This window comes from Neovison vison, chromosome 9 (genome assembly GCF_020171115.1).
Source record: "Neovison vison isolate M4711 chromosome 9, ASM_NN_V1, whole genome shotgun sequence".
In the NCBI taxonomy this organism is placed as follows: Eukaryota; Metazoa; Chordata; class Mammalia; order Carnivora; family Mustelidae; genus Neogale; species Neogale vison.
The window spans coordinates 42,842,931-42,866,310 of NC_058099.1; the positions used below are offsets into that span (position 1 = coordinate 42,842,931).

Consider the following 23,380-nt stretch of genomic DNA (forward strand, 5'->3'; position numbering starts at 1 on the left):
ATACCCTAGAAAACATGGCGGGGTGAGTTCCGTCTGATTCAGTAGACATTTGCATCCCTACTATGGCCGAGCGCTCTTAGTAGGACCTCACCCGGCGTTGCAATCTACTTCACAGATGCTGTTGTCAGATGGATTTCATAGGAGCAGGAATGTGGAAGCCTCAGCTCCCCTGCTTTGGCTACGTGCATCTGTTTTTCCTCAACTCTTGGTTTAGAAGCCCTTTGAGAAGTACAATCTTCCCCCTTCTGCACAAACCATTACCATTCATTCTTATACCCGTCACGTCAGGTAGCTCCTAAGATGTGTTTGCATGAGGGCCAGGTGGGAGACTCTGAGGGTTCAAAGAAGACACCTGATAATTATTAGAGTTCAGATACAACTGACACGTGAATACAGGATGGAGAAAGCAGCGATTACCAATGGAAGTCTTGCCAAAATAGTCTAGCTAGCAAGAGAAAATTTTTTCAGAAAAAAAAACTGGACCCTTTTTCCTACCATTCTTAAAAAGATTGTCCTAAAGGGAAGACTCTTTATTTTAATGAAATTATGGAGAAAAACAAAATAGCAAATAAACTCCAGAAGTTTAGAGGAAAGCTGTGCTCAGACTCTTCTTAGAAGGTGAGCCTCGAAGCTTGAAAGGTCCCTCTTGCTGCATGTCTGTTCTCCTTGACCCTTCATTTCTTCAGGGTCTCCTTGCTTGTGCCCATCACTCTACGGAAGTGAGGGGAGGCCTTTCCCTGTGTCTAGGATCTTCTCTCACCATTCACTTTTCACAAGCTGGAGCCAGAGTGTCCGTTCTAAATCCCAGACCCTATCATGCCCCCTTCCTCGGCTCCCCCCAAGAATCCTTGAGAGGCAGTCCACTCCCAGCAGAACGGACTTCTGTCTTTGGCAAAGCCCAGGGCAGGCTTCTCACAGGTTAGAAAGATGGCCAATAATCCTCTCACACCTTAGATTTCTTTCTTTCTTTCTTTCTTTCTTTTTTTTTTTTTTTTGTGGCCAGGAGGTTTAAAATAAAAAAAAAAAAAAATAGAGGGTGATTAGGGCACCTGGGTGGCTCAGTTGGTTAAGCCAAGCCACTGCCTTCCAGTCTCATGATTCTGGAGTCCTGGGATCAAGTCCCATATTGGGCTTCCCCTGCTCTGCAGGGAACCTGCTTCTCCCTCTCCCTCTGCCTGCCACTCCCCCTGCTTGTGCATCCATGCTTGCTCACTCTCTCTCTGTCAAATAAATAAATAAAATCTTTAAAGAAAAATAGAGGGTGATTTAGCAATGATACCATATATCATGACAATTCTTTCATAGAAGAAAAGGACATTTCAACACAGAAAGAATAGAGAAAATAGATCTAAGAATAAACACCAGGCTGCTACATTTCCCTAAAGCATCTCAAGTTGGCCGTCAGAAGAGCACTAATGCGCTGTTGGAAATAGCTCTGTGTTTTGTTCATTTGGTGGTGGTGCTGATGGTTTTCCCTGCGGAGTCCTGAAGGACAAGAGGCCCCTGATGCCCAGCCCTTCCATACCAGGTCACGCTCCACATGCTCCGGCTTGCACCTGGAAGAGGACATCCCCTGGAGGGCAGGCACACTCTCCAGGACTCTGCTGTGACTTGAAGACAGAACGCCTGTGACCAACCCTGCAGATGAGAGCTAGCATCGGTATGTATGTGCATACGTGTCTGCATACTGCAGGCACAGACACTCGGGCACTCGATAGAGTCTCTGTGTTTGTGCACGGATACGGCCTGAGGACGGTGACATGACGGTGCAATGAACACACTGAGTGCCCAGATCTTGACATGTAAATACTAGTCTCTACTTAAAGGAACCAGGAGTTCTTGGAGAAATGGTTGGTTTCAGGGCAGGAGCAGAGAAAATCCAAGGTGAGTATGGAACCATGAGCATCAAGAGCTGGGAAAATGTTCATAGGCTTTAAGGTAGAAAGTCCCCTTTTAGGAAATTATCTAAATGAAATATTCATAAATGCAGGGAAAAAATTGAGTCATAAATATGCTCATTACTTCATGGTTTACAATAAGGAAAATTGGAAGCAACCCAAATAACAAACAGTAAGGCAAATGACCAAAACCCGTTATGAATATTCACTAAACTGATGTCCTAGGGATGGTAAGTTCACGAGGATGCTTATGTTATAATATTCAGTTACAAACGCAACATCTAGATCCAGTAAGAGTACAAGTCCTAAGTGACGTCTGGATCTTCACTGCAGCCTTCTAGAAGAGAAGCCCTTCGGATCTAGCTCATGTATCCCAGCACCTATCGGTGCCTTCAGGTGGAGCTGGCATTCTTGCTTCCTCAAGGTCTTAACTCCTGCTCTCAAATACCATCTGTCCTTCAAGGTTTACACCATTTAGCCCTACATATGCCACCCCCCCACATCATCATCTTTAGTCGTCCTCCACACCTGCCCTAATTCACTGAAGACTTTGGCACCCCTTTCCCCTGTGCCTCTCGTTCCTCTCATACAGATCTTCTTTGGCCACACAGATAATGCATCCAACAGCTTGGTTGCTCGGTTGACTTGATGTCCCAATGCCAATGCTCTTCCCCTCTAATCTAATTTAGCAATCTGAAACCATGTCCTTGGACCTCATTACCATACAGCCCTATTCCAGCTTTGAAATGTTAAACATGGGGTACCCTGGTGGCTCAGTCAGTTAAGCGTCTGAATCTTGATTTTAGCTCAGGTCATGATCGCAGGGTGTTGAGATTGAGCCCCAAGTCAGGCTCTGTGCTGAACATGGAGCCTCTCTTCATCTCCCCACCAGCCCTGATCGCTCTCTCTCTCGCTCACTGTCTCTCTCAAAAAAAAGTTTAACTCCCAGACCCCACTGTAAATCTGTTCTTCCACTTTTTTCTTAGCAACCTCAACACTCAATGTTCTGGTGGTTCTATTCTAATGCATCCAATCTGTTTTCCCAGATGATTGGACAGCCATTAATTAGCAATCTCCTTATGACTTAGGTTAAGTGGAAGTTTTAAAACAGAGGAGCAGAGCTTAGTCATCGACATAGAAGGAGACCCCTAGGCTCGTCTTGTCCCTAGAACACAGTTAGATAACAATCAAATCATTCCGAAAACCCAAGAAATCGACCTGAAGACTGACAGAACAAATTCTACAACTTGAGGGAGAGAAGAGGTCACATCACAGAAAGCAGGAGGTGCAGAGATGTGGTTTGGGGGAAAAACAGATAGTGGGTGCCATGGAGGGAAGGAAGCCCTTGTCGCAAAGAAAGGTGAGGAGAGAGTGGAACACACAGGGGATCACACAAAGAAAATACTTCCCTGAGGCCAGGTGCTGGGAAAACAAGAGGGCATTTTCCTGAGTTTTCCTAAGTTTTGCAATCAGCAGGGCTTGAAGCCTAGGGTTAGAAAGGTCAGTGGGCTTGGCTGAGATAGAACCCTGAGGCTGCTGCCCATCCTGGAATGAAGGTAGCCAAGCACCCCTGGGGCAGAAATAGCATGATCTGGGGATCACCTAAGGTGCATGGGGGAGACAGTTTGATCTTTTGGAGCACATCTGCAAGATGTGGGACGGGCAGAGCCCTGTCTCCTAGGACAAAGAAAGCCAGTGGACGCCATTTCCCTCTGCTACCCTTCAACATAGGGGCAGAGCCCCCTGAGGTAAATAACACAGCACTCACACTGGCTGTCTAAGCTCCTTATACCAAGTTCTACCCCTCTGTGCTCTTCTGGGACTACTTTTCTGGGGCAAGTGTATCTCAGTCCCAGTGTAGCAGGCTCCTTCCCCAGAGGACCAGCAGAAAGCCCTGTACACCTCATTAACTGAACAGAGTTCTGCAAGGCTTCAGTTCTAGTGAAAGTAACTTCAGGTCTCATTTAACAAGCAGACCACAGCACACCTAGTTAAAACTCCCCACACTCTGACCAAGGTCCAAACACTGCCCATAGCTGGCAAGGGAACCCTGTGCAGACACCTGGCCTGAAGGATAGGGCAGCCAAAACACAGCAGCAGAGTGCACACAGTGCACACCTGAGAAGTGCAAGACCTTGGACACTATATGACCTTTTCTTCAGAAAGCCATTACTATCAGGAGCAGAAAACGTAGCAGGCTTTTCTAGCACACAGAAGTAAGAGACTTAGAAAAAAATGCCAAGATGGAGGAATTTATCCCAAATGAAAGAACAAGATAAGGTCATGGCCAGAGATCTAATCAAAACCGATGTAAGTAATATGACTGATGGAGAATTTAGAGCAACAATTATAAGGATACTCTCTGGGCTTAGGAAAAGAATGCAAGAATTCAGGGAGGCCCTTATCACAGAGATATAAGAGTTAAGAAACAATCAGTCAGAAATGTCAATCAGTCAGAAATGAAAAATACAATAACAAAGATTTGAAACAGACTTGATGCAATGAATACAAGGATGGAAGGAGCAGGTGAACGAATTAGTGACCTAGAAAAGCACCTGGGTGGCTCAGTTGTTAAGCATCTGCCTTTGGCTCAGGTCATGATCCCAGGGTCCTGGGATCAGAACCCCACATCAGGCTCTCTGCTCGGTAGGGAGCCTGCTTTCTCCTCTCTCTCTCTGCCTGCCTCTCTGCCTACTTGTCTGTCAAATAAATAAAATCTTAAAAAAAAATTAGTGACCTAGAAGACAAAACAGTAGAAAATAATGAAGCTGAACAAAAGAAAGAAGAGTTATACAATACGAGAATAGACTTAGGGAACTCCATGGCTCCATTAAAGGTAATAATATTTGTATCATGGGAGTCTCAGAAGAAGAAGGAGGGGGCATAAAATTTATTTGAGGAAATAATAACTAAAAATTTCCCAAATCTGGGGAAGGAAACAGACATCCAGATCCAGGAGGCACAGAGAACCCCCATCAAAATCGACAAAAGCAGGCCAATATCAAGACATATTGTAATTAAATTTGCAAAATATAGTGATAAAGAAAAAAAAATCCTGAAAACAGCAAGACAAAAGAAGTCCCTAACGTATAAGGGAAAGCCCATAAGGCTGGTTACAGTTCATCAACAGAATCTCTGCAAGCCAGAAGAGAATGGCATGATATATTCAATATGCTGAATAGCAAAAATCTGCAGCCAAGAATACTCTATCCAGCAAGATTATTATTCAAAATGGAAGGAGAGACAGTTTTCCAGACAAACAAAAACTAAAGGAGTTCACTAAACCAGCCCTGCAAGAAATATTAAAGGGACTCTTGCTTTTTTTTTTTTTTTTTTTACCCCAGGAAATATTTATTGTACAAAATTTACATTTGTTGTATATAGTGAAAAGCGTAGCAAAACAACATTTTGTTAGCCCATTTCCTTTGAGATTTCTGTGAAAAGATATATTCTCAGATAATATAACTTTTGATATAGTTGTTTAACAGTTGTATTGGTAATAAGCATCTTGGGACATAAGTATAAAACTGTAAAAAGATAAAAAAGTACAGGGGGAAGACCACTACCAAAGAGTAATCTCCATGAACCTGGCATTTTCCACTGCAAGGCGGATGCTGTGGGGTCATCCCCTGTATTCCTGGTTTGGTTATCTGAAGCCATTCATTAAGATACTTGAGTATTTTAATGAACCTTAATCTTAATCTCATTTACAACTACACCAAAAATGATGAGATACTTAGAAATAAACCTAACCAAATAGATAAAAGATCTGTACTCTGAAAACTAATAAACACTGATAGAAATAATAAACACTGAAAGATAGAAGATAGAAATAATAAACACTGAAAGAAATTGAAAACGACATAAAGAAATGAAAAAAAATTCTATGCTCATGGATTAGAAGAATAAATATTGTTAGAATATCTAGACAACCCAAAGCAATCTACACATTCAGGGCAGTCCCTATCAAAATACCAATAGCATTTTTCACAGAGCTAGAACAAACAATTCTAAAATTTGTATGGAATCACAAGAGACTGGAAAAAGCCAAAGTAATGTTGAAAGAGAAAAGCAAAGCTGGAGGCATTACAGTTTTGGACTTCAAGCTGTATTACAAAGCTACAGTGATTGAGAGAGTATGGTACTGGCACAAAAATCAATGAAACAGAATAGGAAACACAGAAATGAGCCCATAACTATGTAGTCAATTAATCTTCGACAAAGCAGGAAAAACTATCTAATGGAAAAATACAGTCTCTTCAACACGCAGTGTTGGGAAAAGTGGACAGCAAAAAAGTGAAACTGGACTACTGTCTTATCCCATACACAAAATTAGATTCAAAATGTTTTAAAGACCTGAATGTAAGACAGGAAACCATCAAAATCCTAGAGGAGAACACAGGCAGTAACCTCTTTGACCTTGGCCATAGCAACATTTTACTGGATATGTCTCCTGAGGCAAGGAAAACAAAAGCAAAAATTAACTATTGGGAGTTCATAAAAATAAAAAGTTTCCACACAGCAAAGGAAACAATCAATGAAAGTAAAAGGCAACCTATGAAATAGAAAAAGATATTTGCAAATGGCATATCTGATAAGGGGTTAGTATCTAAAAACTATAAAGAACTTTTCAAACTCAGCACCTCAAACCAAATAATTCAGTTAAGAAATGGACAGAACACATGAATAGACATTTTTCCAAAGAAGACATAGAAATAGCTAACAGACACAAGATGTCCAACATCATTCATTAACAGGGTAAAGATGAGTTTCACAACACCTTTACTGAGGAATTATATAGTTAAGGCAGCCCATGAACCAGAACTTGCAGGGTACTTGGATTGAATCTAGGGATCTCTGATTACTTTTTAACAGATGGTTTCTTGCAGTTTTTCAAAAGAACATATAATATTGTAATGCTTTGAAAACCAAAGCTTCTGTTCTCACTTTGTTATCAACAATATTAGTGGTTCTTTAAAACCTGATGACTCATAATTCACATTATTTCATGCAAATGTATTTCCTAATTTTCAAAGAAAATCTTATAATGGTTAATTTTTAAGAACTAGAAACCATCATAGTATCAAAGATAAAATCAATGTCAGACTGAGTCACAAACCTTTTGGAAATCCATGCCCAGCATTCTCACCTCTGTTCGGCAGTGACATCATAATGTCTTAGCTAGTTACAGGACCTGCTGGGCAACAGAAGGAAACTCTTGAGGAGAAGCAGGAGATTACTGGATAAATCAATCATTTGCCCTATGAATTTTATATTGTTTATTTTTGTATCTGGGGTTTTTTCCTTACAGGACCTCAATACAACTAAACATGGTGGTGCTGGTGAGTAAGCATTTAAAGGTTTTACAGAAAGAGCAGATGAGAAAGATGACCCATTATCCTAGAAAACTGGTATGTGACAGTTTTCTATAGGATGGTACAAAGTGTATTATTGGAAATATGGCATAATTTACATTTTAAATCTCTGCCTCAAATCCTTTGTAGAAAAATGTAGTTGAAAGAAGAGAAAGTAGTAAAAGAACTGAACTTATTTCTTATGAATTTTGCAGATGAGATGTGGGCACCTAACACTATAAAAGAATATAAACCAGGACCGGAAATTAAGGAGAATACTCCTGCTAATGAGAAAAATGGCAATTATTATAAAGATATAAAACAATGTAAGTCTTTAAAGTTAATAGCAACGCATATACAAAAGCTGGTTATACTGGTTTGATTTAACGTTTTAAAAAACTCTAATTTTATTTCCTACTTCCTAAATTCTTATTTATTGCATAAAGGTTTCCGTGTGTTAAATGAAGTTCTCATTTTCTACAGCTTTTTTTTTTTAAGATTTTATTTATTCATTTGACAGACAGAGATCACAAGTAGGCAGAGAGGCAGGCAGAGAGAGAGAGGAGGAAGCAGGCTCCCCACTGAGCAGAGAGCCCGACATGGGGCTCCATCCCAGGATCCCTGAGATCATGACCCGAGCCGAAGGCAGAGGCTTTAGCCCACTGAGCCACTCAGGCGCCCCTCTACAGCTTTTTTTTCATAAGATGTTATGAAGTTTAACAAGGTTCTCTTGATAATTTTCCATAAATAACACAGTTCATCATGTAATTATGGTGATTTGAAATTGATCTAATTCTATGCTGAGTTAACCAAAATTTATTTGGAGGTGGGTATCATTTTCCTAAGGCTGCTGAAACAAATTACCACAAACTTGGTGGCTCAAAGCAACAGTAACTTATTCTCTCACAGTTCTGGAAATCAGAAATCCAAAATCAAAATTTTGATCATGCCATGCTCTCTACAAAGCCTCTAGAGGTGAATCAGTTCTTGCTTCCTCCAGCTCCTGGTAGCCTCAGGCCTTCCTTGGCTTGTAGCACAATTCTAGTCTCTGTCTCCATCTTCACATGGCATTCTTGTTGTGCCTCTGTGTCCATTTCCTCCTTCTTATAAGGACAGCATTCATATCAGATTAGGAGCCCACCTTTCACCCCTGTGATTCCATCTTGACTAATTATATCTTCAATGACCCTATTTCAAAATTAGGTTGGATTCTGAGATCCTGGGGGTTAGGACTTCAATGTGTCTTTTTTGGGAGAGGGACACAAAATTCAACCCATAACAAGATGATTTTAAGATGTCTGAAATTTCCATCAAACCTCAGTTTCTTCATCGTTGCTCATATGGGCTTTCTTTCTGTGCCCTTGTAAGGTCCTCCACTCAAAAGAAGATCTTGTGAAAATAAAAAATTAAGATTAAATCTAGTTGTCTTGGGATCCTTATTAACATTAATCAAAGGAAAAATAGGAATGCAATCAAGATATTTACATATATATTCAAGCACATATATATATATATATACACTCAAGTACTTTGATAATAATAACATATAAGTTGTATTTCTATTTTCTCTTTGGTGAATCTATGTCTTTACTTTGTAGGTAAAAAAAAACCACCTGATTCTCAGAGAGGTCAATTGCCAGATTTCACACTACCAAGTGCCAGAGTCAGGAGTGTTATCTAATGTATCTATCACTGGGCTTCTGCCTAGGGTGTCAATCATTTCCTTTTCAGTCATTTCCTTTTAAAGCAGGTGCCTCTGCTTTAAAATATCCAGAGGGTAAATAAACTAAGAGCCTGATGATTACTTCGATTAGAGAAAAAAGTCTTTTTTACACACACAATATATACAAAACATAAATGAAATCCCCCTAAGAAATTGTGTTATGACTTACTTTTCTCATTTAACAACTCTGAAGCTCTTTTCACATCTGCCTCATTATTTTTGGTGGATGCCTAGTATTCCATAAAATGATGTCCCATAATTTATTCACTAGCATTTAAAGAATTGGATTACATGCAGTTTTTCCCTTTTACATTCTTCTCATGTACAGTTGGGTGTATCTCTCTTTGGATAGATATCAAGTACTGGGCATTGCTGAATAAAGAATAAGTCTTTAAAAATATTGATACCAGCAAATTGCCCTCCAAAAAGCATCTACTGATTTACGTCCTTCGAGAATGCCCCACAAGCTCACCCACAATGAATATTGTTAATCATATTTTGTGACTGTAAGTGAGAAATTTCCATTACTGTTTTCATTTGCATTCTGATTACTTATGAAGTTGGGTATTTTCCTGTATATTTATGGGCATTTTTATTTCTACTTCTGTGATTTGCCTATTCATATTCATGGCCCACTTTTTTATCAGGCTGTATTTTCATTTATTTGCAGCAGCTCTTTCTATGTTCAATATATTAATCGTTTTCCTATAGTAAAAGTTAACAAGTATTTCCCCTACCAGGCTGTTGCTTATTATTAAACCTGTCTAGGTGCCTTAATAATAGAGAAAAATTGTAATTTTCTAAAATTAGTTGTTGATTAATTTTTAAACAATTTCTGCATTTTATATTTTGGTTAGTTAGGTCTTATTCAATTGAAGAAATTAAATTATTTTCCTATTTTTTCAAATAATCTCGTTTTTGTTTTTAACTCTTAGGTCTTAAATCATTATCTTTGTATATGTCATAAATATACGCACAAAACTTTATATTTTTCAAGGAGGTTTGCCAAATATCTAACACCAATTCCCTACTCATGTGAAGCCCATTTAATATAATCTAAATTCTCACTTGAAACTGGATTAGTTATTACCTTTTTATTGTTTCTTCTAGCTGTTTTTCCCTGTAAAAATACCAAAATGCTTTAATTTTTATAGTTTCGTGACTCATAACATGCATGTTGGGCTTTGGTTTTGTTTTGTTATATTTCCCCATAAATCTAGCTCAGAAATTCCTCAAAAATCAAAATATATTAATGACACTGTTTGTGTGTGCATACATATGCCTGCATGGTAGGATGATTGAATATATATGTATGTGCTAAACACACATATACATTCATGTATGTATAAAATTTTCTGTCATTTCATGAGATTTTAAGAAAAACGAGACATGTATATGTCAATACGTCAGACTGCCATCTTGATCCAATTTACTTTGACTCTGGTTGAGTGGATATATCCATTAGCTTTGAATTATAACCAACCCTCAGTAATTTCTTCTCAGAATGTTGTTTAGCACAAGGTTTACCAATTTGGCTTTTTCTCCATGAATTTTATGTTTATTTTATTTTTTTATTATTTTTAAAAGATTTTATTTATCCATTTGACACAGAGAAAGCACAAGCAGTGGAAGCAGCAGAGGGAAAAGGGGAAGCGGCCTCCCCACTGAACTAGGAGCCCAACATAGGGCTTCATTCCATGACCTTAGCCAAAGGCAGATAGACGCTTAACTGAATGAGTCACCCAGGCACCCCATGAATTTTATTTTTAAACCCTTCCCCATTTCCTTAATTTGTAGCTAAAGAATGTCTCAAATACTTTATTATTCTTTTCTCAGAATTAGTGCCTATGTTTTAAGAAAAAAAATTAGATAAGGAAAAATTTAAAGGAACAAGAAGGAACTGAGTTAGTTGCTGAAAATATTTGATCTTGTATTTTTAGATGTGTTCACAACGCAAAATCCAAATGGCAGCCAGTCTGAAATATCTGTGAGAGCAACAACTGATTTGCAATTTGCTCTTAGAAACTGTAAGTACTCAGAGAACTGAAAGTCACTGTTACAAATATGAAAAGTCCTTAAAGCAAGATTTCCAAACAGCGCTAGAGTGTATCAAGTAAGAAAAAGGTCTTAGTTGATCTTGTGTCAGGGAATCTTAGTTCCTAAAAAAGGAGACTGACTCCATGTCCCTTGCAGTAATAAAGTCAGAAGTCAAGGAGGTTCTTACATATCTTAGCCTCATATTTTTGTTTGAAAAGAAAAATAATGACTAGATTTAGGGCTCTAGAAAATTGTATGTTTTCTTAAACCCACATTTTTATTCCTTTCTACTTATACCTTCAACTTCAAATGCTCTTATTTCCTTTTTGCGTCTTTCCATCAAGTGTAATTAATTTGCTAGATAAAACAGTTGTCAGCTTGTGACTTCAGAGGCCACTAAAAGTCTTCAAAGGATATATCCATATCTTACACCATGAAGTATCAACAGCTCATATGTACAAAACACATTAGCATAAAACAGAAGACAAGGAAAAGAGGATAGAATTAAATAGGGAAGAGAGAATGTTTCTGGCTCTAGCAGCTTCAATATTGAGAAAAGCCAGATTCCATAATACCTAATTATTAATAAAGGTATTTGACAATAATGGAATATTTTGAGTAATTCTAAACCTTGAGACATTAATGAGAGGGGCATTTCAAGGGCATATGTTAATTAAGCAAATCACTCATGGGAATTTTGCATGTACACAGCAAGCATCATTTTGAGTTGTTTGGAACAAGAAACAGAGAGTCAGGTCTTCTACAGACCGGGTAGCTCAAATTCCCTTAGGAGATGGATTATTGATTGAAGACCATAGGACCCATGGAAGAAATTCTAAAACCCTAATTTCTATTCCCACTATTCAGGTCCTCAAAGTATTGTCAAAGAAAGTTGGATTGGAATAAGAAAGTGCTGCCATTTTAAATGGGGGCTCTGACAGAAAGAAATAATACTAACATGGTAGGGACATTCTAGAGGAGCAAGCCCCTCAAGGAGATGGAATTCTCCAGAATAATTTTGACTAACAATTCTTTTAATGCCCAGAACTATGAGGGCAAGGGGAAAATCCACACACTTTTCTCTAAGTATAAGGGATGCATGGCATAGTTGAAGGATTACTTACGAATTTTGTTGGAGTCCTGCTTGAATTATGTCAACTCTGGTAACAGACTCTTTTTCATAACTTTCTTGCCAACAATTCTCCTGTCATGGTGCTGTCGATAGGCTCAATCTCAATTCATTCTGCCTCTCTGTAGAGCTTCTTTTAGAGTGAGATTGCCTGTACTTCATGTGGAACTTAACTGACTCCCCTATTAAACAAAATTAAAGGAAATGGCCACCATGGGGATGTGTGTGGAAAACGTCCCCCAGTCACAATTGTTCCCAAATACACTCTTACTGACATTCCTCCAGAAGATGGACACATTATAGACTGAGATATATACTAAATTAGGCCTGAAAACCCCTGATTTGTAGCCCCAAATGGTTGTATTCAACTCTGTTTTGAGTAGTTCACACGCAGATGTTTCTGATTTACAAGGATACTGATGTGCCTTCCTCTTCTGTGTCCTAACACTGACTGGCCCCCAAGCTCTCCAGGGCTGACAGGATCACTTCAAGTCCTGTTAAGGGAAACATCTGAACCCAATGTTTTCATCCAGTACATCTCTCTTACCTCTAAAGGAAGCTTATAGCCACCACCACAACCATCCCCCACCCTTGTCCCTGTTTTTCCTCTCTCTCACAAATTATAGGTGTATTAATCCCCTCTCAGGCAACCCATTATCCCAAATGCCGCCTTCTTTCCCCTCCTTTATGCTATCTCAGGAAAATGTCAACATCTTTCTCTTTTTTTCCCCTTTTCTTTGTTCCATTTTTAGCTTAAAAAAATACCTAATCACAGATGCTGTCAATATTTGTATGTGCTGATAATCTGTTACGCTTTTCTCAGATAAACTCGTCAATGAAACAACTGTGTCACCTATTGGAAAAGGCACCAGTGAAGAATTTCCAGCAGAAACCTCTGGAAAATACAATCAAAGTATTAAAGTTTCAAAACTGTAGTCATACTTGGAGCATATCATTATATGATCTAATTTATGTTTCACTACTCTGGGTACTTCATATAGTAATAGCATGCTTAAAGAATTTTTACAGCTACAATTTAAAGTCACTCTAAAATCTTCTAAACAGCGAAAATCTGAGTCAATATTTAGATTTGTCTGACAAGGAATAGGATGTGGGCTCTTTTTAAAATGAAACTTATTTTAATAAAATGTATTATATTTATATTTATATTAGATATATAAGTATATTTTAATACATTTTAATAATGTAAAATTTCTATCTGCTTGAGGAATAAATTTATCTGTAATTAGAATCAATTTTTAGTATTTCCTGAAATTTTGGGGGAGGGGTTGGTAGTGACAAGTTTCAAAATCAAAATCATTATTTTACTTTCATTAAGAATATTGTTCCTTATAAAATATTATTTCATAGGATATTGTTCCCTATAAAATAATTATAGAACCATATCAACCCAGGATGGCTCTCCTCCAAAGTCTTGGATGAATGGTCTAATTGAAGATAATGGACCTGTCATTACAAGCATCCAAGTATGTTTCTCATATGGTTGCTGTGAAGTAGTTTGCATCTTTAACACTTCTAAAACAAATAAAAATCTTAGTCACTTTTTTCTGATATATATAAGAATAGAAATATCATCATCCTAGTGGGGTTCCTTTCTAAAATATCTTTAGTAATTTACTACTTAGCTTGGGTCATGTTGTAATTTCTTTTTTTTTTTTAATTTGTTATTTTTTTTATGTTCTATTTTCTTAACCAGGCATTTAAATCTGAAAATAATCTGACTATTGAGAAATGTTCAGGTTTCATTTCCAGTCACATTCCCCATCCATATTCTTCACTCCAGTCTGTCTGAGGCTCTCAGAACTCACCAAATCTCATGACTCAGTGGAATGATCTCACTCTTGCCTTGTTTGCCTGGCAAACTATTTCTAGTCCTCTAAGCCTATACTGAGCACCATCTCCATTTCAAAGGGCTTCTGGCCTTTGCAACTGAAGCTAGGGCTCTCTGTGCATCCCACTTGTGCATTTCTATTGAACCCCCACTATCCTACATCCTAATTAACAGTGATTCTTGTCTGCCTCCCAAACTAAGAGTGTGTTCCGTCAGCATAAGGCCTGTGTCCTCTTCATTTCTGAACTTTAATGCCAACCACAGCATCTGGCACACAGTAGGAGCTCAAGGTATAACTGTTACATGACTAAACAAGTGAATAAATGCTCTATCGCAAATTTACTAAACTGAACTTACCTTACTTAGTTATCTTGTTCTATTTTGTTTTTTAAACAGGACTAACCAAGGGTCCAAATGAACCTGCATTTTGGACAATGTTAGCTAAAGGTAAACTCATAGTGGTTAGGTAGCTGGGGAAATGTTTTGGTTTTCTAAAGTCTTACATAAGAAAGCCAAGGTCAGTGTAAATAGTTCTAAAATTAAGAATTAATAAGTCAACATTTTGCTGCCATTATCACATGTAACAGCAAATGCAAAATAAACCTACAAAATTGATTGTGCCGCACACTTTCTGATTCTCTCCCCAAAGCTTACTCTCCTATAAATGTTGCAATTTTGTCATTCAGTTTATTTATGATTAAAAATTTTAAATAAGGCTCTCCCTCAATGTAGTCCATCTTTGTGTTTAGAGCAGTATGCATGTAAGCACATGGAGATCTGTGAATAAATGCAAAGTATATAGCAAAACATACGCATGTAGAAAGTAATGCATGTATCATAAACATATAAGCATATGTGTGTAAATGAAGTGTGCTTGTCTTACAAATGCATGTTTATGTAGATGCACACATTTATAATGTGATTCATGTAGCACACACACATAGATGCACACACTGTAAACACGAAATAGATACCGAATTCAGTTGAGTCTCATTATTTGCAGATTTTGTGTTTGTGAATTTACCTATGTGTAAAATATATGTGTAAACCCCCCCCAATCACTTTCATGGTCATTTGCAGACATGCACAGAGCAGCAAAAAATTTTAATTGCCTGACCCTCGTGTGCCTAACGGAGGCAGAACAAGGAACACCCTGTCTTCCTTTTGCAGCTCTTACACTGTAATTAAGTGTCCTTTTTTGTTGTCTGTTTAGTGCTACGTGTTTTGCATTTGTATGCTTTTGGTCGGTGATTTTGCTAATGAACGTGGCCCCGGAGTGTAGTATTAAGATGCTGGGCAGTGTTCCTGAGCGCAAGAAGGCGGTGATACAACTTACGGAGAAAATATGTGTCAGATAAACTTTGTTTAGGCTTGAGTGATCATGCAGTTTATGATGAATTCAGTGTTAATAAATCAGCAATATATATTAAATAAAGTATCTTTAAACAGAAACACACATTAAAAAGTTATGTATTGATTGGTTGATGAAGAAGTTGTGGCCAGAGGTTCTCAGGGATCTAAGCTTGCATTTCCTCCAGGACCAACAATTCAGACTTCACCAAGTCAGTGTTCCCATGACTTTGTGGAGCATAACTGTCATAAATAATGAGAATACACTCTCTATATTAAACATACACACACACACAGTAATTTTCATAAGTGAATTTTGTTTACCATAACACCACTTTATTGTCTTAACAGCTTTAAATGCAACACCAACAGCTGAGGAGATTGAAGAAAGAGATCAATTATTTCGCCCAATTCCAAGTAAGAACAAAATACTTCAGTTAAATGGCGTAAGTGCCAGCACACGTTTCAGTGTGTGACTTCACTGCGTGGAGATACTGTTTTCCCTAATGACTTGGAATGTATGTAAAAGGGTAGCGTGGTAGCTAACATTATCTCAGTGAGGACATGTGCTGTTTTAAAGAGGTCCCTAAGCATTATTCTCCAAGTCGCCATATATGCCGAGGGATGTTTTCATTTTCTGGTTTTGTGACTTCTATTCCTGAAACAGAGAAACCAAACAGAGGAGTAGGCAAGTGAATCATATCTAGAACACAGTGTTTTTAATTGATAGACTCTGTTTTCTGAGCAGTTTTAGGATTATAGAATAAAATGAGCAGAAAGTACAGAGAGCTCTCCTGCATTCCCCCAACTCGGTTTCTCCTATCGTTCTCAGCTTGCGTTTAGTACAGGTTTTACAATGGATGAGCTAACGTCAATGTTAGTATTAATTAAAGTGCGTAGTTTACATTAGGGTCCACTCCTTGTGTTGCACAGGTCTGTACATTTTGACAACTGCATAATCTTGTGTCCACCAACACGATCGTAGAATCATTTCACTGCACTAAAAATCTCTTCTGCTCCACCATCCGCCCCTTTGTCCTTAAATCCGGAACAACCACTGATCCTTCCACCACCACCATAGTTTCGCCTTTTCCAGAATGTTATATAGTTGGAAACATAAAGTACATAGACTCAGCCTGGTTTCTTTTGCTCAGTAATATGCATTTAAGATTCCTCTAAGTATTTTCGTGACCTGATGGCTCATTTCTTTTTATCACTGAATAACATTTCCTTGTGTGGATATACCCATGTATCCATTCGCCTACTGGAGGACATCTTGATTACTTCCAATTTTTGGCAATAATGAATAAAGCTGCTATAAACATTCATATGTAGGTCTTTGTGTGGACCTAAAGTTTCAACTCTTCTGGGTAAATATCAAGAATTGTGATAGGTGGATTGTGTGGTAAAACTATGTTTAGCTTTGTAAGAAATTACCAAACTGACTTCTAAAGTGGCGGTACCATTTTGTATTTCCACCAGCAATGAATGAGAGAATTCCTGCTGCTAAATGTAGTGTTTTGTTTTGTTTTGTTTGTAATTTTCATGCATGCATTAGTTATATTTATGTGAGTAAAAGAATTGATTTCAATATAAAATTTCATGAAAAGACAATATACTAATTTCCCCCAAACCTCTGTCCTACAAATAAACTATTGGGGAAAAAACAGCATCTGATGGTACATCTCATCTAAGGCCCGACATCTCTATTCTGCATTGGATTATTTGACAAATACAACCATTTGCCTTGCAGGGTTTTAAAAATATCATGTGAGGCTTTGTTTAGAAAAGTTACATGTAGGAATGACTAATACTGTGTTACCTTAGAAATATTTTGTCTTTCCAAGTAATTAAATTGAACATGATTAATTTTTTATCACGTATGGAGCACATATTACACATGTCAGGTGCTTTATATACATTATTATGTCAGTCCTCCATGAAGTTGGGATTATCCCCATTTTATAGATGAAGGAACTGAAGCTTAGAAAAACTGCCCAAGGTTGTAATTAGCTTTCTCATCTTTTCCAGTGGTGGGGAATTCCAAACCTTCTCTAGTTTTGACCATGATCTAGAAAAACAAAATGTACTACAAGCTCACCTCTTTATAAAAACCCTTTGAAGGAGCAGCAGAGCAATTCAAGAACACAGCCCCTCCTAACATAATGTGATTATTCCCCAAAGAATCTGCCTTAAAGTCAACAATCACTGACAGCTGTATCCATTTCACTCTTCATGGTCTAAGATCACCCTTTGACAATTATGGAATCAGGGAATACACACATGCAAATTCTGCCACTGCTTATCACCAAAACATCATAACCTAGAAAATAATGAAAACTTTGGAACTTTTGGATGGGAGAAAGTTGGGGCAAGAGAGAAAAATCAACACAGTTATTTCAAGTCACCATTAAATGTCTATTAAGTCAGACATAAATTCAGAAAAATGCAAAGTGTGGCAGTAAAGATGTATTTTCATTAATAGATTTAGTAAAAAGAACTTCGACATCTCTGGATCTGGACATGATTTTTTATTGTCTAACTTACTTTAGAAGTTTAAAAAAAATTTTAGCTTTATTTAAGTTTTATTTATTTATTTAAAATTAAGTTTTAGTTTTATTATCTAACTTTTTTAACATCAAATACACTAGGTGTGGTCTCAGTAACAGAATGACAAATGAAGTTCTTAAATTTCATGGAGAGAACATCTGGTACACCATCCTTTTAGCATCAAAGTCAATGAGGGCCCCAAGAGTAAAAGGGTATCTTTCCCTTCTGAAGGACAAGGCCCTGGTGTGTAAGTTCATCACATTTTTTAATAGTCATCTCTTGTGTCTTGAAATGGTCTTTATCAGTCAGGGAGGAAGATGGCTATAGATATATTTGAGCATCTGGTAACCTGGGTTTGAAACCAGATTTTGCCCTTCATTCGTTATGTGAGATAAGCGAATTCATAAACTTCTCTGATCCTGTGAAATGGAGCTAAGAACAGCTTCCCCTGGAGGACTGTGGCAGTTCAACAAAACAAGTGAAGAGTACTTCGCCCTAGGGAGTAGCCCACAGTCGTCTTTGCGTTGCATGAGGCAAGTGAGGGTGCACAGTGATACCCTGGATGGTGAAGGCTTCTCTTCAGTTGCTTTGCTCTCTTTACTCGTCCAGGAAGACATGCTGGAAACAGTCACTCTTTTCCATTGCACTTTCTTTCTTTCCTCTCAGGGTCTGATTGGAATGCCACAAGTGAAGACACCCTGACCAAGCTACAGGAAATCAAGTTAAAATTAATGCTGGGCATCTCATTGATGACCCTCTTCCTTTTTGTTATCCTCTTGGCAGTCTGTAGTGCCATGCTGTACAAAGTGAAGACAATTAAGTAAGTCTGCAGACCTCTGGAGTCTTTGGAATGTGCACGATGTGAAGCTGTCACCCTCTCTCTTTAGCAAATTGTTCAGGAAATGTGGCTCCCAAATGTATCTATAAGATCTCAAGTTAAACTCCAGTTCCCCTATTCAGAAAGGAGCATGGGGCTGTCTGGAGAATTTTCCCCCAGTGTATTAGTCATCTAGAGATAAAAGTAATATTCGTCAATTGGAAAGGCTATAGAAAATCTAGATATGTATTCTTTTTTGCTAGCCTTGGATCAAAAGGGCTATGAACTCTGTTCTAAACAGCACATCTGCTTAAGGTCTAACATTTTTCATTTATTTATATGGTGTTATACGAAGTAATTGGACAGAATTAATGTGTTATTTCAATTTTTGTGATGCTTTTCTAAATTGAGTTGAGCTGCAAATGTATGTAACGAAAAATAATTCTTGATACATGTTTTCTTTTTCAGTTATAAAAATAGATGTCAGACTGAATACACCGTCAACCCAGAGCTGGCAACTCTGTCTTATTTTCATCCATCAGAAGGCATATCAGACACATCTTTCTCTAAGAGTGCTGAGAGCAGTACATTTTGGGGCACCACTTCTTCAGAACTGAAAAAAACAGACACAGTGTCAAAATCTAGAACAACGGACATTGTTTCCACAGCCTCAGATGAGACAGGCGGGAATGAGGAGTCAGATTTAATTCAGAGTGAGGAGCCAAGTGAAGAAACACCCACTGATGAATAGACTTGAAGTTTTTGTCAGAAAAGAAGTTTCTTTGTGATTTCACTAACCTCATGATTTGGGAACTGCTGAGAAACTTAAATTTTCTGGTGTCCGAAAAGGAGGACATATTCAATAAAATTATCTCAGCCATAAAAATTATACAATGGAAAAAAATACAAGAAAATAATTTAAGGTGTGGAAAACTCATTCAGTAAAAATAATCCTGGACAGTGACTTATGAAATTTATTTACTCTAGGCTGATTAGCTTTAAGATGAAGACATTTAGGTATCTATCTTATCTGGGGACATTTGGGAAACTTTCATGATAATCAGCACTACCTACATCCCTCCCCCTCACCAAAGCAAAAAGAACACACTTGTTTGTGTTTTACTGCTGAAACAGTTGTGCCCTATGAAGAAATGAAACTAAATTAGTACTAGAGACTCCTAGCATTCTTTTTAATTTTTGCCACTTTAAAATTTTTATTTAAATTCTATTAATATATCATTAGTTTCAGAAGTAGAGTTCAGTGATTCATCAGTCGCCCATGATACCAGGACACATTACATCACGTTCCCGCCTCCCATCAGCCACTTCCCCATCTTCCCGCCCACCATCCCTTCAGCAAACCTCAGTTTGTTTCCTATAGTTGAGTCACCTACGGTTTTTCTCCCTCTCTGATTTCGTCTTGTTTTTTTCTCCCTTCCCTGTGATCCGGTGTTTTTTTAAAATTCCACCTATGAATGAAATCATTTAATTGGCTTTCTCTGATGTATCTCGCTTAGCATAATACCCTCTAGCTCCATCCATGTCCTTGTAAGTGGGAAGATTTTTTTTTATGGCTGAGTAATATTCCACTGTATATACACCATATCTTTATTCAATCATCTGTCCATGGACATCTGGGCTCTTTCCATCAGTTAGCTATTGTGGACATCACTGCTACAAACATTGGGGTGCTGCTCCCCTTTGGATCACTACAAGCCTCTTAGCATTCTTGTTTAAAAGTCGAGTGATCAATCACTTATGAGGCCGTCCATTCCAGAAGTATGTCAATTTCCAAAGAAGACCAATGGAATATGGATATCGTTTCCCTTTGAGGTATTAGTTTCAACTGGAAGGATTTGGGGAACATGCGTCAGATCTTTTGTGGATATGTGTGGAGCTGGGGGGAGGGTGTGAATTTAGGTTTTATTGTCTTCCTAAATTCTCACCTACTTTATGCTCCACAGTTTGGTACGTCACACTGAAAGTCACTCTTATTTCACAGATCAAGAAATGAAAACTCAGGTAAATCAGATAGGCTGCCTAAGATCACCTGCTGGAGAAGCTAAGATGTGCTTCCAAAACGAGGTCTCTCTGTGATCCATGAAGGTTACTAGTCAAATATAACAGAAGTCAAAGGTGGTTGTTAGGAGCAAGCTAGGCTCCACATAGGGCAGGAGGTTCCTTAGGGGTCCTTTTAGCTCTTGGGAAATTGTTTTCCCTACCTCGGCGTAGGTCCCTACAAACCTTCCCTGCGGAGGAGGAAAGAGTCTGTTCGTACTCACCAGCCAGCCGCTCCCCGCCAACCCCCGCCCCAACCATTCTCAGTCATTTCCGCCCTAAATCCAGCCCCCATCTCACCATTGGTTGGGAAAGCTCTGCCCTTGAGGCGCTACGGATCATATCAGACTGACGCTCCAGGGGAAAGCAGTGGCCCGGCGGCTCTCCCCAGCTCTTGCTCTCCGTGGGCAGAGCTCTTGAGCCAGTGGGGGTGACCTTGTGCAGTGGCCCAAGCTACCCTCAGTGGGTTACTTTTGCCATTTTCCATGCCCTCTTGACGACGCCGGGGGTCTGGGCCAGCGTTTGTATTGCCAGCTGGGGCGCCAGGACATGCGGTGGGAACTGAGTGAGGCAGAGGGTTGCTGCTGCCTGGAAGCAGGTGCGGGGGAGCCACGTTGAATCCACGGGTGAGAAAGAGCGTGTGGAGGGACCATCAGGTGGGCTTGAGGAGGGCTTGACTATCAACCATTCCCACCTGTTTTCTCCACCCACCCTTGAGAGGGGCCGAGGATTTCCTTGATCAGAAGTCAAGTCAGGATTCAATAACCCAACTTCTCTTCAGTGCTTAACAAGTATTATAGAGCAAGAGAAAGTTAATCACTATAGCATTACTATGGCTAAAATGCCTGAAGAGATGTTAACATATTTTTTAGAAATTGACTTCTCATCAGTGGGGTTAGCTTGCAGATACCATGTAACGTGCAGTCAAGTTGCGGGGGGGGGGGGGGGGGCATGAAAAAAACCAGGTAGTCCTTACTGTATCCACCTCCTTCTCCCCACTTCCTAGTCTAGAAGCGAGAAGAGGGTCATACAGCCCGGGGTGGGGTGGGATGGGGTGGGGGGGCGGGGGCGGGGGGAGGGATGCTTCTGATTTGTCCCTTAACTGACCAAACCTGCATTTCCTGAGCAGATTCTCTGGGTGTTTCTCCCTGAAAGGCATTTAAAAAAAACAAAAAACAAACAAAACCTGATTTTTAACTAACCTATCTCCCTGACATTCTGAAACACCCTCTTCCTTTCTCCGGTGCAGATCCTCCGCCTGTTCCTCAGCCCTCAGAGAGGGACTTTAATCTATTTTTCTCCACCTTTGCTATTTAAGGGCAGTTCCTACAGAGTGGCTATTACAGACCAGAGAAAAAAACAGTGCTTATATTAGGAAGAGGAACCAAGTTCTCCCAGAGTCCTCAAGAGTAAATCTCCCCAGCATCACACACCCAGGATCAGGAGCCTTAAGTGCCAACCTTTATTCCCTCTTTTTTCATCCCTCCCGTGGAAAGTATGTTCTGAGATCTGAGCACAGTAAGGATGCTCTGGGGGTCCTAACTAGGAATGTGTTTCTCAGACCTTTTGGGTGGTCGCAAGATCCTGAAACCTGGAGGAGGTGGGGCAGTGATGTTGGGGGAAGATAGAGTGGGCTGGCTCCCTTAAAAACCTCTTTTCCATATAAAGAATCATGTCATCTGCGAAGAGAGAGAGTTTGACTTCTTCATTGCCAATTTGGATACCTTTTATTTCTCTTTGTTGTCTGGTTGCTGTTGCTAGGACTTCTAATACTATGTTGAACAAGAGTGGTGAGAGGGGGCATCCTTGTTGTGTTCCTGATCTCAACGGGAAGGCTGCAAGTTTTTAACCATTGAGGATGATATTTGCTGTGGGTCGTTCATAGATCGATTTTATGAAGTTCAGGAATGTTCCCTCTATCCCTATACTTTGAAGCGTTTTAATCAGGAATGGATGCAAGATTTTGTCAAATGCATTTTCTGCATCAATTGAGAGAACCATGTGGTTCTTCTCTCTTCTCTTATTAATTTGTTCTGTCACATTGATTTGCGAATGTTGAACCATCCTTGTAGCCCAGGAATGAATCCCACCTGGTCATGGTGGATAATCTTTTTAATGTGCTGTTGGATCCTGTTTGCTAGGATCTTGTTGAGAATCTTAGCATCTATATTCATCAGTGATATTGGTCTGAAATTCTCCTTTTTGGTAGGGTCTTTGCCTGGTTTGGGGATCAAGGTAATGCTGGCTTCATAGAAAGAGTCTGGAAATCTGAGGGTTTTGAAGGGGTGGGGGGTGGGAGGTTGGGGGAACCAGGTGGTGGGTATTGGAGAGGACACGGATTGCATAGAGCACTGGGTGTGGTGCAAAAACAATGAATACCATTATGCTGAAAATAAATTAAAACACATAAATAAAAATAAATTAAAACAAAAACAAAAACAAAAACCAAAAAAACCTCTTTTCCCCGGCTGGGAGAAGAGAACACCTCTACCCCAGTAAGGGAGAGCTGTGCATACCCACCTGAGGCTCCACCAGCAGGGTGTATGGGGCGGGGCCAAAGTCAGGTGGTCCGGGGGAGGGCTGGGGAGCGGTGATGGCCCAGCTTGCGGTCT

At 39.1% G+C, this 23,380-nt stretch overlaps 1 protein-coding gene across 1 annotated transcript; it reads left to right on the forward strand.

The window, feature by feature from the left end:
- The first annotated feature begins 7,161 nt into the window (after positions 1 to 7,161).
- Positions 7,162 to 19,674, forward strand: EQTN (equatorin). The gene is made up of 8 exons (XM_044264304.1): positions 7,162 to 7,240; positions 7,468 to 7,578; positions 10,916 to 11,002; positions 12,965 to 13,054; positions 14,390 to 14,440; positions 15,695 to 15,760; positions 18,560 to 18,713; positions 19,179 to 19,674. The coding sequence occupies exons 1-8, from the start codon at positions 7,162 to 7,164 to the stop codon at positions 19,459 to 19,461; spliced, it is 921 nt and encodes a 306-aa protein (XP_044120239.1). The 3' UTR covers positions 19,462 to 19,674.
- Positions 19,675 to 23,380: the final 3,706 nt, after the last annotated feature.

Excerpts from the sequence above, each read along its gene's own strand:
- EQTN (XM_044264304.1), top strand. The coding sequence starts at position 7,162 with ATGAATTTTATATTGTTTATTTTTGTATCTGGGGTTTTTTCCTTACAG. Across the intron at positions 13,055-14,389 it reads CTCTGGAAAATACAATCAAA|GACTAACCAAGGGTCCAAAT; the intron begins GTATTAAAGTTT and ends TTTTTTAAACAG. Across the intron at positions 14,441-15,694 it reads TTGGACAATGTTAGCTAAAG|CTTTAAATGCAACACCAACA; the intron begins GTAAACTCATAG and ends TTGTCTTAACAG.